Below are 16404 nucleotides of genomic sequence, written 5' to 3' on the forward strand. Positions count from 1 at the left end.
CGCAATAATACACAGTACAACCAACACAACCCAATAGTGCAGGGCCTGAAAAGAAAAGTGACCAAAGTCAGTGCAAATAAGTCAAGAATATATATATACACAGTATATTTTTTCCTTTTAAAGCAATAATGGGAGCCACAGCAACCCTCTCAATCAATAGTCAATCCTATCAATAAGGACACAAAGCTCCCCCAAAAAACATATCTTAAAAATGAATTAATATAAAGCAGTAAAAAAAAAAAGTACTATAAAACATGAAGCCTTGATGTAAAAAAACAAAGTTGTCACCCAGACTGAATGAACCCTAGGTCAGTAATGATCCTATAGGGTTCATTCAATTTAAACATGTTCTGACACGGCAGAAAGGCATTGTCAGTTGCAGTACGTATGTCACCATATTCAAAACTAATCGCCTCCTTGTATATTACATCTGTCTGTCAACTGACTGACAAGGCTGTGATGCATGACCAGGGGTCATCAACATGTCCATACACGGACAAATGTGACAAGACTTGTCCATGTCCGTGGCACATTTTGTATTTTGGTTATCATGTGTACATAATCTATCCTAAATATTCAAAAATATTATTGGACAGTTATTTTGTATGTCCGTGGCAAAAATAGAATACTGATCAAAATGTCCATCCCAAGCTGGCATGGTGATGACCCCTGTGCATGACCATGTGATATATGTCTGTCCCAGTGTGATGGAACCAATCTGTCAACAGGGTTGTCAGGTGGTGCAGGTCAGCTGTAGAAATTCTCTGCCAGTTTCCTCATTCTTTTATTTTCTTGTTTTTGAGTGATTGTCGATGACCTCATCATGCCATCTGTGATGTGTGGTTCTCTGTCTTCTGTCCCCCTCCGAAAGTCCACTGTATCTTGAGGCTCTTGACTCAAACTGTCTTCGTGCTCAAGCTTAGTGAGCCTGGGATGATGGAACTCATAATATATTACTTTTAGAGAGAGACCAAAGACGTAAAGAGCAATTATGATCAAACTTATTATGATGGCACAATAAGCTGGCAGTTCAAAATACAATTGTTCCCTGTAAATCTGCAAGCACCACAGACCACAAAGCAGCCCAAGATCAATTATCATGTAGATGTGGTAGAGAAGAGACTTGTACCTCGTTTGCCCTTCCATCATATCGAACCAACTGAAATACCAAATTAGGCTTACTGTGGCCCGGAAGAGCCACTGTCCACCAGGACTGTCCATGATGCTAGTCTTTGATCGCCAGGCAAAAAATAAAAAAATCATCCAAGAACATATAAAGTGGGTGAAGATGTAACAGGGCAGTACAGAGGCAAAAAGGGCAATAGCAACAAGACGGGCAATGATGAGTAGCAGGTTCCAGGCAAAGTAGATAAATGAGGAGCAAAGGTTTTGCTTATCCTTTCCAGTCCCTTTCAAGTAGGAGCTCAGAGAACGATGGTACATTGTTAAACCACAGGCGATGGCTGATGCTGATCCGGCTGCCTTTAACACTGAGGAAGAGAGAGGTCAACAATTTGCCTTAATACAGTACATCATGACAAAATAATACTTTGTCCTAGTACCTTGTGTCATGCCCAGTCTGTCACTCACTGAAAATAACTCGTAATCAAAATCAAATCATATGAGGGGTGCGGTGCATTGCTCAAGGGCACATCGTCAGTGCGCAGGTGGTGAACTGGCATCTCTCTTTGGACTGAGCAGCTGACAAGTACTATACACTGTATACTTAAGTTGACATTACTGCAGACCAGTTTGTTTGGTCTAGGAGGAAGCTAATATTTGCTATTCATTTGAGTAGGTATGAAAATCAACTTAAAGGGGACTAGAGAAACTTGCTTGAGGTGTTTTACTGCTCTGTAATTATTTTGTCAGAGTGACAGAGTGGTTGCAGCCTAATATATTCCCTGGAGAAAAGACTGATTCATTAAATAAATTCAAATATGTATCTGTGACTTATTATCCATACCATTTTGTTGACTTGATTACAAGGTATGTAACATTTTTAATGAATTTGTAAATAAACACATGACAACCTTCTGTCTTCTAGCATTTCAAATGGAAGCAACAGTGAACATAGCAGATGTATTATTGTATCATGAAATCAGACCACTATGCTGTAATAAAACTCTTTCAGTGACATCTGCTGACAGTTTTTGGATTCCTAACATAGTCTCACTTTAAAGCATGTACCTACTTGTTAAAGGGTCCAAATGACCTCTCTGCACAATGATGGTGAGCATGAGGGCGAGCTGTGGAGCACTCTCAGAGAATGTCTCTATGAGTCGCAGCATGTTGAGATCATGGGTCAGAGACTCTGCAATGTCCTCAAGGTCCCGCTTCTTTGACATAAATCTGTGTATGGAGACTTCCATTACACAAGCATACCTAAGGAAAGACATTTGAATTAATTAATCTGATGTTTCACATTGCTTCAGCGCCACCAGAATAGTGAGAATTAAAAGAAAATTATGGCATTGTCTGTGATTATTAAGAAACATAATGTAACAGGCAGCACAAATGGCATTTACTTTTAGGGTTGGGTTAGGATTAAGTAATAAGGTTGTAGAATACACCGCACATCTGTAGTTTGAGCCAGTAATGTTTTTGTACGGGTAGTTTCTGTTTCTTATTTGATTTTACCAACTGTAAATACAGAATATGCCAAATGTGTTTAATTTGAATAGAATGATTGTGTTTATGAAACTTTAACTAAAACTATTACTACTATATAATTTGTATTCAGTAACAGACTACATTAAAAAAAATACATTATCTAACCCAACCCTATTTCCTGTAAACAGACAGAGGAATGTCCAGTGAAAAGACATTGGTTGTACATTTTAATCAGTTTTATTCCACTACATCAGCAGTATATCCATCATAGAAAACCCAATTTCCATCATACGACATACGTTGTGAAATTTGAAGTAGGCCTACCATAAATGGAAATACAGCTCATGGCAATTTCAACATACTTTAATAATTATTTAGTAAACAAAGTTTGCACAACCTGAGGTAGACTCCCATCTGAAACACGTGTAGAGCCATGAGAGATGAACGGTTGAGGCAGCGCTCTACTACAAAAGAGTTGTCTTGATACCACAGCCAGCTGAACGTCTGTGTAAGGGCAGAAGAGCCGAGCAAAAACAGCAGCAGGAGCCCCAGGAAAATATAGTCACCTTCATGGTAGAAAGACACAGCTGCCCATATATCCAGTACTATATCAAACAAAAAGAACAGCAGACTTCCAAGCGTAAAGACAAAATCCACCCAAGAGTATGCCATGGTGTCCACAGATCAAACGTTCAGACCTCTCACTTTAAACTATCTGCTGCTAACAGCTATGCATCCGTTTCTCTCTCACTGACATTCATACACTTGCAAGTGCAGACTGAAAGTAAAACAAATAGCCAAGTTCCAGCTTGTTTAAATACACCCCTCCATTCCCACGAACCCGCCCACTGTAACATGAGTTCTTAAAGGAGTAGTTCACCCCCAAAATGACTTTTTTTCTATTGATTACTCATGCCATGGAGAGTAGAGTTCAATAATATTTTTTGGTTTTTGTCACATTCCTAAGGCAAAAATTAGATTCGAGTAAATTTACCCCCATTGATTCCGGATGGGGTTAAATTTATTGTTATCACATTTTTGTCTTAGGAATGCGACACAAAACTAAAAATATTATTGAACTCTAGTCTCCATGGCGTGACTAATCAATAGAAAAAAAGTCATTTTGGGGGTGAACTCCTTTAAAGGCACTTTGCTGTAGTTTACGTTGAACACCTGTAAAACACCTATTGAGTTGATGTCAGGTGTGAAATGTAGGTCTAATGCTCCATCTATATAGGCTACTGTACACAAATCAAAGAAAGGGCTATTTTGTATGTTGATCGAAAGATGTTTTATGAGTTTTATGAACGTGCAGTTTTAGACTATGATGGGATATGATAGTTGAAGTTTCCTGCATAGCAAATGAGGAAAGGCAAAACATATCTGTACTGACCTTGACCCTGGGTTCAGGAGAGTATAGGGCAACTAACCATGTTTACTTACAGTACACTACTAGGCCTATATTTCCGTGGTTAAATGTGATATAAAAAAATGTAAATGGCTAAAATACTGCTGTGCAGTTTTATTCTACACATTGAAATAACATATTTTTATGTATAGAGCCCCGAGGGTTCAACCATATGGGGTTTAAAGGACAACTTTTTACATTGTAAATAAGTCACAATATCCCAAGAAAATGGTAAATGGTGCATTTATATACAGTATAGCACTTTTATCTAAGGCGCTTTACATAGCTTTTGCATTACATTCACCCACCAATGGCAGAGGAAACCATGCAAGGCACCAACCTGCTCACCGGGAGCAACTATGAGTTCAGAGTCTTGCTCAAGGACTCTTCGACATTAACTCGGGGGGAGCCCAGATTCGAACTGGGAACCCTTTGTGCTCTAATGACGGTTTCTCTACCCCTGAGCTATGCCACCCCTGAAAGTCTGCAGGGAATCTTGGGAACGTGAGAGGTGACCTGACCATCAATCTGCCTAACCATTGTCAAAGAAAAAAGAAAAACAGCGCCCTATCTGTTTTGTTCCTTTTCATAGTCTGTTCTTGAGAGATTACCTGACATAGGCTCAAGCCCTACACATGGTCATGTATATAGCCTACTACTGTGTAGTGTGTAGCAGTAGAGTCAATGGTCACCTCACCTCACCCCACATTCCCAAGATACCCGCAGACTTTCATTGGGAGCTAGTAGGCCTACAGTAAATAGTAATAAAGAAATCGCCGGCTTATTGTATCTAAGAATAACATAATTAGCCACTTGTATGTATGCCCACTCAAATAAATAAATTAAATACAAATCGGTAAAATCGCTAAAACAATAGAAAGCAATAAAAAAAATTATAATAATGACATTCATCTTTTCTTTGCTCTATAAGTACTATCTAAAACATAAAACAAAGTTGTCAAGACCAGTTTAAGTGGATAAAGGAAAACTTCCCAGACTGGATGAACCCTAGGTCAGTAATGATCCTAGGGTTCATTCAATTTAAATATGTTCTGACACGTAATAAGAAAGGCAATGTCAGTTACAGTGTCACATTTAAGCACATATTCTAAACTAATTGCCTCCTCCTATATTACATTGGTCTCTGTCATCTGACTGACAAGGCCATGATGCATGACTTCCCATGTGATACTGATATGTCACTGTCCCAGTGTGACAAAACCGATCTGTCAACAGGGTTCAGATGGCGCAGGTCAGCTGTAGAAATTCTCTGCCAGCTTCCTCATTCTTTTATTTTCTCGTTTTTGAGTGATTGTCGATGACCTCATCATGCCATCTGTGATGTGTGTTTCTCTGTCTTCTGTCCCCCTCCGAAAGTCCACTGTATCTTCTCCATCTAAGACTAGAATTTGAGGGTGCTCCACTGTTTCTGACCCTTGGCTCAAACTCTCTTCGTGCTCACGCTTAGCAAGCTTTGGGTGATAGAGCTTATAATATATTCCTTTTAGAGAGAGACCAAAGGAGTAAAGTGCAATTATGATCAAACTTATTATGATGGCATAATAAGCTGGCAGTTCAAAATACAATTGTTCTCTGTAAATCTGCAAGCACCACAGACCACAAAGCAGCCCAAGATCAATTATCATGTAGATGTGGTAGAAAAGCGACGTGTACCTCGTTTGCCCTTCCATCACATTGAACCAACTGAAATACCAAATTAGGCTTACTGTGGCCCGGTAGAGCCACTCTCCACCAGGACTGTCCATGAAGTCGGTCTTTGATCGCCAGGCGAAGAATAAAAAAATCATCCAAGAACATAGAAAGTGGGTGAATATGTAACAGGGCAGTACAGAGGCAAAAAGGGCAATAGCAACAAGACGGGCAATGATGAGTAGCAGGTTCCAGGCAAAGTAGATAAATGAGGAGCAAAGGTTTTGCTTATCCTTTTCAGTCAAGAAGGAGCGAAGAGAACGATGGTACATTGTTAAACCACAGGCGATGGCTGATGCTGAACCGGCTGCCTTCAACACTGAGGAAGAGAGAGGTCATTATAGAGAAGCCAACAATTTGCCTTCATACATTATGACAAATAATACTTTGTCCTAGTACCTTGTGTCATGCCCTGTCACTCACTGAAAATAACTCGTAATCAAAATCAAATCATATGAGGGGTGCGGTGCATTGCTCAAGGGAACATTGACAATGCCCAGGAGTGAACTGGCATCTCTCCTTGGACTGAGCTGCTGACTACGACGCACTGACTGTATACTTGACATGCAGACCATTTTCCAAAACATAGTGTGGTTTGTTTGGTCTAGGAGGAAGCTAACATTTGCCATTTATTTGATATAATGTATGAAACCCAACTTCCAGGGAACTAGAAACTAGCTTGAGGTGTTTTATCGCTCTGTAATTATTTTGTCAAGGTGACGTTATGGTTGGAGCCGAATATATTCCCCAAGGGAAAAGATTGATTTATGAAATATATTATTTAAAATATGTGTCTGTGACTTATTAACCATGTGGGACTTGTGGGACCCAAATTCCAAATCTGTTATCTTAAATTCTGACCACAATAATAAAACTATCTTTCAATGACATCTCTCAAAGGATGTAACTTGGATGTAAGTCATGTGTTTGTAATGTAGACTATCATCATGTTTTTGGATTCCTATAGTCTCAGTATTTAAGGCATGTACCTACTTGTTAAAGGGTCCAAATCACCTCTCTGGACAATGATAGTGAGCATGAGGGCGAGCTGTGGAGCACTCTCAGAGAATGTCTCAATGAGTCGCAGCATGCTGAGATCATGAGTCAGAAACACTGCAATACCCTCAGGGTCAAGCTTCTTTGTCCTAAAGCTCCGTATGGAGACTTCCATTACACAAGCATACCTAAAGAAGACATTTGTATGAATTAGTCTGATAATCTGATGTTTAACTTAAAGGATAGACCTTATTCACACCGCAGCCATCTTGGATCACATGACCACATGGGGTAGCAACACATCTGAACCTGCATTACAAATTATTGTAAACAATCGAGCGATTGTCTCAAAATATTGTTTTTATCCTTTTTCTTTGACCAAATTGACAAACCGGCAATATGATGGCAGAGCAAGCACTGCAGATACAGTAGCAATTGGTACACAGTAATGTTGCAACCTAACGTACCTTGAATATCGTAGATGTACCATTCAATCCAGTTACTGTAGCCCTTCTTTTGAATCCCATGGGGGTGTTGACCTTTTGTCTGCCCATTTGTACGTTTTTCAAAGAAATTGGTTGAAAATAACTAATATTTTGGGACCATCACAACATTATTTACAATGATTTGTAATGCAGGCCCAGATGTTTTGCCACCCCATGTGGTCATGTGATTCAAGATGGCTGCGGTGTGAATAAGGTCTATAGATTACTCATGCCATGGAGACTTGAGTTAAATAATATTTTTAGTTTATTGTTGCAGACCAAACTTTGATTGCAATAAATGTTGCATTTGGGTCCCAATCCGGAATCAATGGGGTTAAATTTGCCATAATATTTGAACTCAAGTCTCCATGGTGTGAGTAATCAATAGTAAAAAGGTCATTACCACCAGAATAGCAAGGGGTAAAAAAGACAGGTGGCACATGACATGGCATATGAGAGTATATCATCTTTTCGAGATATTTTCTGTGAATATTAAGCATAAGTATTAAACATAATGTAGCAGGCAACACAAATGTTATTTACGTTTAGCGTTGGTAAGTAATTAGATTGCAGAATACACAGCATACAATACACATCCACTACACTAACATGCCATTTGTGTTTCAGTAACAGACTACATTAAAAAAAGATTATCTGACCGAACCCTTTTTACTATAAATAGAGTAAGGAATGTCAGGAACCCAGTGGGAAAAGATTTGGTTGTACATTTTAATCACTTTTTGTCCACTACACCAGTAGTATATCCAACATAGCAAACCCAATTTCCCTCATACATTTGTGAAAACAAAGTGCCATACATGGAAATACAGCTCATGGCAATTTCAACATACTAAATACTTTAGCAAACAAAGTTTGCACAACCTGAGGTAGACTCCCATCTGAAACACGTGTAGAGCCATGAGAGATGAGCGGTTGAGGCAGCGCTCTACTACAAAAGAGTTTGTTTTGAAGTTGTCTTGATACCACAGCCAGCTGAACGTCTGTGTAAGGGCTGAAGAGCCGAGCAAAAACAGCAGCAGGAGCCCCAGGAAAATATAGTCCCCTTCGTGGTAAAAAGACACAACTGCCCATATATCCAGTACTATATCAAACAAAAAGAACAGCAGACCTCCAAACGTAAAGACAAAATCCACCCAAGAGTACTTAAAGGTGTCATCCTCCATGGTGTGTCCACAGATCAAACTTTAAGACCTCTCGCATTAAACTATCTGCTGTAAGCAGCTGTGTGCGACTGTGCGTGGGCCTTCTGTCAAACGCAAACGGAAAGTAAAGCAAATAGCCAAGGTCCAGTTTGTTTAAACACACCCCTCCTCCATTCCCATGAACCCGCCCACTGTAACATGAGTTCTTAAAGGCACTTTGCTGTAGTTAGAGTTGATGTCATGTGTGAAATGTACCTGTGTAATGCTCCATCTATAGGCCTATACTATACACAAATCAAAGAAATTGCTTTTTTTGTATGTTGATCTGTTTTATGAGTTTCATGAACGTGCAGTTTTAGAACAGACTAAGATGGGATATGATAGCTGAAGTTTCCTGCATAGCAAATGAGGAAAGGCAAAACATATCTGTACTGACCTTGACCCTGGGTTCAGGAGAGTATAGGGCAACTAACCAGGTTTACTTACAGTACACTACTAGGCCTACTATTTGCATTGTTAAATGTGATATAAAAAACAGTAAATGCCTATAATACTGCTGTGCAGTTTTATTCTACACACTGAAAGAACACATTTCTAGAGTGTGAACCTTTGAACTGATACTCAAGTAAATAAACTGTGAACCTTAACTGACACTCAAGTAATGGTTTTGCAACCAGTGGCATATTCAAACAGGCAGAGTATGTACAATGAGACATCATCATTTGGGGAATATTTTCAGTTTGGAAAAATGTATTTAGCATGCCACTTTTGGAATCCACCAGACACTGTCACACTATAACGTTCGCCGGACACAAATGAACAAAGGGCTATCAGGAAGCATTTATCAGGACAGGAAAGGAGTTCCTTTCCTTACCTGATATCTGCTTCCGTTGGCCACTTTATGGCATAGTTCAAAAATGGCTGCTTGAAAGACATGGAAAGACATGCTTCATTTGAACTGAAAATAATACATCCAAGTGTCATAAAGATAAATACCAAACATATTTGTGTACCAAAATAAATGATTGGCACAGCAAGCTAATATAAATAGTCAAGTCTGATGATAGAGCCTACCAGGTAGACTGTACATTCATTGTTCTCTGAAAAGGTAAACAAATTTAAGATTTAACACATCATCGAAAAATACACAAATGCTGTTTTTATGCAGCAGGATCTAAGTAAGGCCATGTGCACTACAAGAGTACATTTATATAATGTAAAAATAAAACATAGCCATGTACAAACAACAAATTATAAGATTTGTACAACATATATACTTCTGTATAATAAACGTATCAAATAACCACAGCTTCTGTGTCTGTAAATTGGTTTAGAACACATTTAACCTCTAAATATCATGAAAATACAGCATAAAGGACAAGAAAGGTTACACAAGACAGTTTGTAAAACTGTCTGCAGCCTTGAAGTAGTAGTGCATGGTTTGGTCTGACACATTCAGTTTATACAACGTTGCTGGCCTCACGCCTCTTTGTCTTATCAAGAGTCCTTGTAACATTGTCCGACTCCTCAGAGTAAAAATGAGTGGCAAGATCTGCCATCCTCTTGTTGAACAGCTGGGAAGCCAGGGAATCATCCTGGAGTGGAAAGGCTCTGAAGACAACGTCTCCATCAGGTAACTCTTTGCCCAGTTCAGGTTCTCTCACCGGAGGCCTCCACAGCTTAGGGTGGAAGCAGCAGTAGTAGACGGCTTTGAAGACCAGTCCGAGGAGGTAGGTGACTGGCAGAGCAATGAGCAGGATGAGGGCATAGCATTGTGTCAGAACTGGGTCCCTGTAGCACCACCAAGTGGCAAGCAGGATCCCTCCATCCATAGTCATAAATGAATGGTAAATGATGCTCCTGCCTCGAGTATTCCCCTCTGCCACGTTGAACCAGCTGAAGTACCAGATGAGGCCGATGGTAGCTCGGTAGAGCCACTCCCCTGTAGCGCTGTCCATGAAGTATGTGTTCTGACGCCAGGCCCAGAGCACAAAAACAGGCCACAGCAGGAGGAAGTGGGCAGCGATGTAGCTGGGCAGGACAGAGGCGAAGAGGGCAATTGCTGCCACGCGTGGGGCAATCAGCAGCAGGTTCCACAGGAAATAGACCATGGAGGAGCCCCAGCCCTGCTTAGCCTTGTCTGGGAGGAAGGAACGCAGGGAGCGGTGATAGTCCACTACCATCCAGGCTATGGAAGTGGTTGATGCAGCAACACTCACACCTACAAAATGACAGTTGAGCCATAAGGTTTAAACAGGGGGCGAGCAATGCCTTTAAGATCAGCTATTTGAACCCAAACATCCACCCAGCACAGCAGCACTAATTAACACAGGCAGCATCTGTAGCCCAGCCCAGGTGTATTATCCGTTCATTACGTAACTACTACTTTCACAGCTAACGAGACGAGACAGCAAGGAGTAATGAGAGTACGTTCGGGAAAAGACGACGTGATGAGACAAAAGAGAAAAGACATACAATGCCCATGCAGAATGAGAAGAGAATTATTCTTCGTCATGTTGAATGAAAAAACGATTTGACAGTAGAAAAGACAGCAAAGACAGCAGGAACTGAAATGTCAACCATATGTGCACTGTTTACATGAAACTGGATCAAGTGCTGTTTACTCAGGCTTTTGAAAAATTGTGTTTATTTTTGTATTGTTAAGCGTCCTTGGGTTTTTGAAAGGCGCTATATAAAGTCAAGTTATTATTAATATTATTAATAAGGTTTTTGCTTTTTTCAGAATGATACACACACACACACACACACACACACACACACACACACACACACACACACACACACACACACACACACATACTGTATATATATACACACACATATATACCGTATACATACATATGGGCTTGAAGCATTCCCCAGAACCATATGATCATCATGATTCATACTCTTCAACACTACACTCCTTTTGGTCCTTAGCATTACACCCACAAGCCAAGTGTGAAGTCAATCAGATGAGTGGTTGCGGTTCTCGAGATATGCAAAGGACAGACAGACATACAGAGATTCCTGGAATTTAGCAGCCTACAGTATGAGATGTAAAACCAGTGGCGCTTTTCACTTTCTGGTGATGGTAGATCTCACCAAAGCAAAGTATATTTTATGCCTCAAAAGGTTACCCAGTATCCCTGCTTTACACAATTGAGGAAGCGGATATAACTGTCTTTGTTGTGTTAGTTACCCCATTAGGAAACAAGCAGTGGTTTTCAAACAACACTGACACTTCTATATTGTTTTGTCTTATCTTTAAACCATACTTCTGCTTTTGGGGGGGAAAGCGGAAGATACTTACATTGTACAGTCCAGGCCTTGTTGGTGTGAAGCATGATATAGATCATGAGAGTAAGTTGAGGAGCGCTCTCACAGAAGGTCTCAATGAGCCGGAGCATGCTCAGGTCATGTATGAGGTACACAGCATACTCTGAGCCCTGCTCCTTCCGCCACCAAACCCGGAAGCCTTGCCATATGGCAGAGATGTGCCTGCATGGATAGTGTAAGAGAAAAGCTGTGTTAATTCCATTTATCGACTCAGGAAGTAATAAAGGATATACATGATCTTAAACCGCACGTATTCCCCTCGCAAATTGCCTCTATCTAATCAAACCTGTCAGCTTTCTTCATATTACAATAGGCTATAATTATGTACTCTATTGTGGCACTACATATCTTTTCAACCAAAGCCGAAGATTAGCTGCACCTGTCAAATGCCATTAGATGCATGTCTGAGCTGATATGTGTCAAGTTCAGGTTTCACACGACAGACAGACAGACCAAACAAGATGTAGAGTAAATATAGTCATTTAAAGTTAGACATCATGGATCGGTTATTTGCAATGCATCATGTCAGTGACCTAACCAGTTCCCTTGATGTTCTATAGCCTATCATAAGAAATCAGTGTCAGTTAAATCACAAGGAGGTTACAACTACTATCACATCCATAGCAAATAAGAACATGACATAATAAAATCACATTTGCATAGCTCAATCATGAAACCCTCAACCTGGACCTTTGGGCATAAGGGATAAAGTTTGATAGTACTAGTGTTCACTTTTATACTGTATAATGTTAACTTTTAGCTTTATCCAATCAGATCATTGGTTCTGCAAGTGGGGTGCATTTAACAACAAAGCACTGATCATCACTGCCTTGTTTACAAAATGACGAAAAGCAATATATTATATATCGCCAACGTAACCTGCAAAAGAAGCCAAGCTGGAACACATGCAGAAAGCAGGAGAGCTTCAGTCGGTCTCCAAAGAGGAGCACGGTCCCCGGTGTCTCGAAGCCCTCCAGCTCGCGGTCGTACTTGAGCCAGAACCAGCTGAACATCTGGACCACGACGGAGGACAGCGCCATGAGGCCGACCAGCACCCCGAACCACAGCACGTCCCCGCGGCAGTAGAACTCCGCGGCGACCCACACGTCCGCGCCCCAGTCGAAGAGGAAGGTGCACACCCCGATCACAGAGAAGGCGAAGTCGAGCCAGGAGTACTTGGAGAAAGTTGGATACTCCTCCATTCTGTTGTTTCATAAAAGTTTACTTTATTATAGCGGCCTGAATGACCGAGCTACCTGTTAACATGAGCTAACATGATTAGCTAATCCCACCGCTCGCTCGCTCGTGTGTGTACCGCTATCTTTCCATGCGACTTTCTTCATCAGCCCATCAGGGGGGGAATAACTTACATTTCTTCATGTTTGACAGACAATCTATTACGCGTTTAAATACATTGCCATGTGTCGAGTATTCTACTTGTTTAACTGTGATAAATGTATTCAAATATTAGTATGCTACACACGAGACGTGAACAGGCAGGCATATGCTATGTTTTTGTATTCCGGCGGTCGGTTGAACAACAATGAACAACTCAACTACTACTGACCCTAGAGACACGACGACACACAGTTAGTGGCTAGCTAGTCCCTCCCACATCTATTACTGCTGTCCATGATGATACCGTTATAACAGGCGTTATAACAGTGGTGTAAAGTAGGCAGCCGGCCTAACTAACTACATTTACTCAAGTAATGGTTATGTACACCCAAAAAACTGATTCAACCCCCCTATAAATGTGACACATATAAATTATGTTTGCTTTATTTAATTACTTCACTTCAAGGCATAAGCATATACATTTAATTGATATAACTCAAATATTATTAATAGTGCCAGATGTGATACATTTACATTATGTTGGCTTTATTTAAATGTATTTAATTATAATATATGCAAATGTATTGAATTGATGTAACTGAACAAATATTAATCGTGCTTACCTTAAATATATACATTTACAATATATGCATTTTTATTAAATTGTTCCAACTCAAATGTAATTAATAGTGCTTATACAAAATCTATTCATTTAACATTATGCATTTATATTACATTCATGTAACTCAAATCTTAGTAATGGAATTTAAAAACACATTGAAAATGAGTTCCAATGAAAACTCCCAGAGTCCCATAAACCACGCCTCTCACCAATTTTATTGAGTAGTTTTTAAGGCTGAAATCATTCTGAGAATATTGTTTGAATCCAACTCAATTTTATTAAGTACATTTTACAGATCTGAGAAGTGACTCCAGCCCTTTCCCTTGATTGGTCAAATAAGTTGGTCACATGTTATGCAAAGCATGCTGGGAACAGCATTTTTCTAGGTTTTCAGGGAAATGTTTAAGCTTTCGGGAGCTAAAAATGCTAAATGTATCATATCAATGTGTCTGCCTTGGCAAGATATGTCAGAATTTGATTTGTCAGTATTTGAGCCTAAACCCTAACCCTAACTGCTAGGCTGCTAGTTTAAGCTTGAGCTCCCTCCCCATGCTAGGCGAAGAAGAGAAGAACTCATGGTAACTTTGAGGTTATTGCGTTGGTTTTCTCTTAAATGTTCTGATTATTCAATAATCACTGCTATTGCATATATCCATTATGCATCTGTATGTTGATATTGTAAAACTTGAAACAAATCATCCAGAAGAAAACCTGAAACCGAACTCTTCTTATGTAAATGTAAAAGTATTTTATTTATCTTAGCTTAATTCCATAAAAATGAGTTGAACCAACACATTTACGTTAACATTTGTTTGAGTTGGACAAACGTAAATTAATTAAGTTCATATAATTAACTTGGCTTAAGTTAATGAAAATGAGTTGGACTAATTGAACAACATGCATTGCATTGAATGTAGATTTGACTTGGGACTACATATATCCCATATATAAATTTACTCATATAAAATGGGTGGAAAAGTTTCACACATTTAAAATGTGTTCAACTGAGAGATTATTTTTTTGGGTGTAGACTACTTAAAGTTGCACTCCACACATCTAAAGTGTGGTTTATTATCAGAAAAACGAATCTCTGATCAATAAACCTACATGGTAATAATTTTCCCCACCCCTAGCTAATGTCCCTAAATTAACTTTATGGGATCTCAAGCTTTTCCATATCTCACAGTGGTTCTGTGGCGTGGAGTGGAATCGGAATCTTACCTAAGTTATGAATGAATTGCAGTGTAAATGTTTTGATATCATTTGTTTAAGATGCATATGATATTACTGTCATTCTATGTTATATGAGTTAAAAAGGACCACAAACGAACACAAAAGCTTTTTGGGGGTATCCTTTTAGTTGACCATGTACCAGTGAAGTGTACTGTCATGAAACTGTACCTTTACCCGTGCCAACAAAAGCTCCCAACCGCACCCAATGGATAGCTTTGTGTGTCTCATGCCCTGTCCCCCTATCCCGTCCAGCATAAATAGCTGCAATGCCAATGGGTGACCAGAAGTACTGTACTATAAACTACTGACAGACAGGAACAGATTGAGAAGGGCACTGTTGTGCAGACTAGACACAGACGCACGCACGCACGCACGCACGCACGCACGCACGTGTACTGTCATGAAACTGTACCTTTACCCGTGCCAACAAAAGCTCCCAACTGCACCCAATGGATAGCTTTGTGTGTCTCATGCCCTGTCCCCCTGTCCCGTCCAGCATGAATAGCTGCAATGCCAATGGGTGACCAGAAGTACTGTACTATAAACTACTGACAGACAGGAACAGATTGAGAAGGGCACTGTTGTGCAGACTAGACACAGACGCACGCACGCACGCACGCACGCACGCACGCACGCACGCACGCACGCACGCACGCACGCACGCACGCACGCACGCACGCACGCACGCACGCACGCACGCACGCACGCACGCACGCACGCACGCACGCACACACACACACACACACACACACACACACACACACACACACACACACACACACACACACACACACACACACACACAGGGTATAGCTGCTCAAATTCACCGCCTCACTTCGAACTGAGGTTTGATTTTTTTGCTTTCAAAGCCCCCTGTCTGTGAAAGCAGGTTTTGACACTCAAAATCTACTAGATGCTTTAGAGAAGAGTGCTAAAAACCAGCAGGATTTTCGTAGATAAGCTTCAAAAACATGTAAAAAAAACACAAAAAAAACATGATTTGGCCAGAGTCCGCCTTTAAGTAGAATTTAGGTAGGCTATTTGTAGGCCCTATACTTTACTTGAGTATTTCCACATCTACTTCAACTCGACTATCCAAATATTGTACGTTTTTTTTACATTTATTTGAAAACTTTAGTTAGGCCTACTTTGCAGCCTATATCCACCTGTTTCCGCGGGAGTTTACTGGAGATTATTTGGACCTGTTTGCACCACACTTCCGGTTTAACAGCAGACATACAAGCTCACGTCGCGTCGCAGATGCAGCCTGTTGTGAGCTTGCAAATCACACTCGGCTGCGGCGCCGGAAGCTCGGTACAGCGTCTGCGCAATGCACTATGGGGCGTTGGAAACTTGTGGATAGGTATAAAGTATAGCCTAATATTATAAAACATACATTAACCACTTTAGCCTTATTTTATACCTTGGCTATTTGAAAATAGCCGATCTACAAGCTCACAACACGTTGCATCGCGACATGTTGCTTGTAGATCTGCT

General features: G+C 40.3%; 3 protein-coding genes across 3 annotated transcripts; all 3 read right to left on the reverse strand.

Moving 5' to 3' along the window:
- Positions 1 to 512: 512 nt before the first annotated feature.
- Positions 513 to 3109, reverse strand: LOC308293299 (XK-related protein 8-like). Its single transcript, XM_080735750.1, has 3 exons — positions 3011 to 3109; positions 2195 to 2385; positions 513 to 1490 (listed from the first exon to the last, which is right to left on the reverse strand). The coding sequence occupies exons 1-3, from the start codon at positions 3046 to 3048 to the stop codon at positions 748 to 750; spliced, it is 972 nt and encodes a 323-aa protein (XP_080591876.1). The 5' UTR covers positions 3049 to 3109; the 3' UTR covers positions 513 to 747.
- Positions 3110 to 4331: 1222 nt separating this feature from the next.
- LOC308293298 (XK-related protein 8-like) lies at positions 4332 to 8432 on the reverse strand. The gene is made up of 3 exons (XM_080735749.1): positions 8095 to 8432; positions 6725 to 6915; positions 4332 to 6050 (listed from the first exon to the last, which is right to left on the reverse strand). The coding sequence occupies exons 1-3, from the start codon at positions 8394 to 8396 to the stop codon at positions 5275 to 5277; spliced, it is 1269 nt and encodes a 422-aa protein (XP_080591875.1). The 5' UTR covers positions 8397 to 8432; the 3' UTR covers positions 4332 to 5274.
- A 1396-nt stretch (positions 8433 to 9828) lies between these two features.
- xkr8.3 (XK related 8, tandem duplicate 3) lies at positions 9829 to 13226 on the reverse strand. Its single transcript, XM_080735748.1, has 3 exons — positions 12594 to 13226; positions 11689 to 11876; positions 9829 to 10596 (listed from the first exon to the last, which is right to left on the reverse strand). Exons 1-3 carry the CDS (start codon positions 12914 to 12916, stop codon positions 9836 to 9838), a joined length of 1272 nt encoding a protein of 423 aa, XP_080591874.1. The 5' UTR covers positions 12917 to 13226; the 3' UTR covers positions 9829 to 9835.
- Positions 13227 to 16404: the final 3178 nt, after the last annotated feature.

Source organism: Nannobrachium achirus, assembly GCF_963921795.1.
Source record: "Nannobrachium achirus genome assembly, chromosome: 10".
Lineage (NCBI taxonomy): Eukaryota > Metazoa > Chordata > Actinopteri > Myctophiformes > Myctophidae > Nannobrachium > Nannobrachium achirus.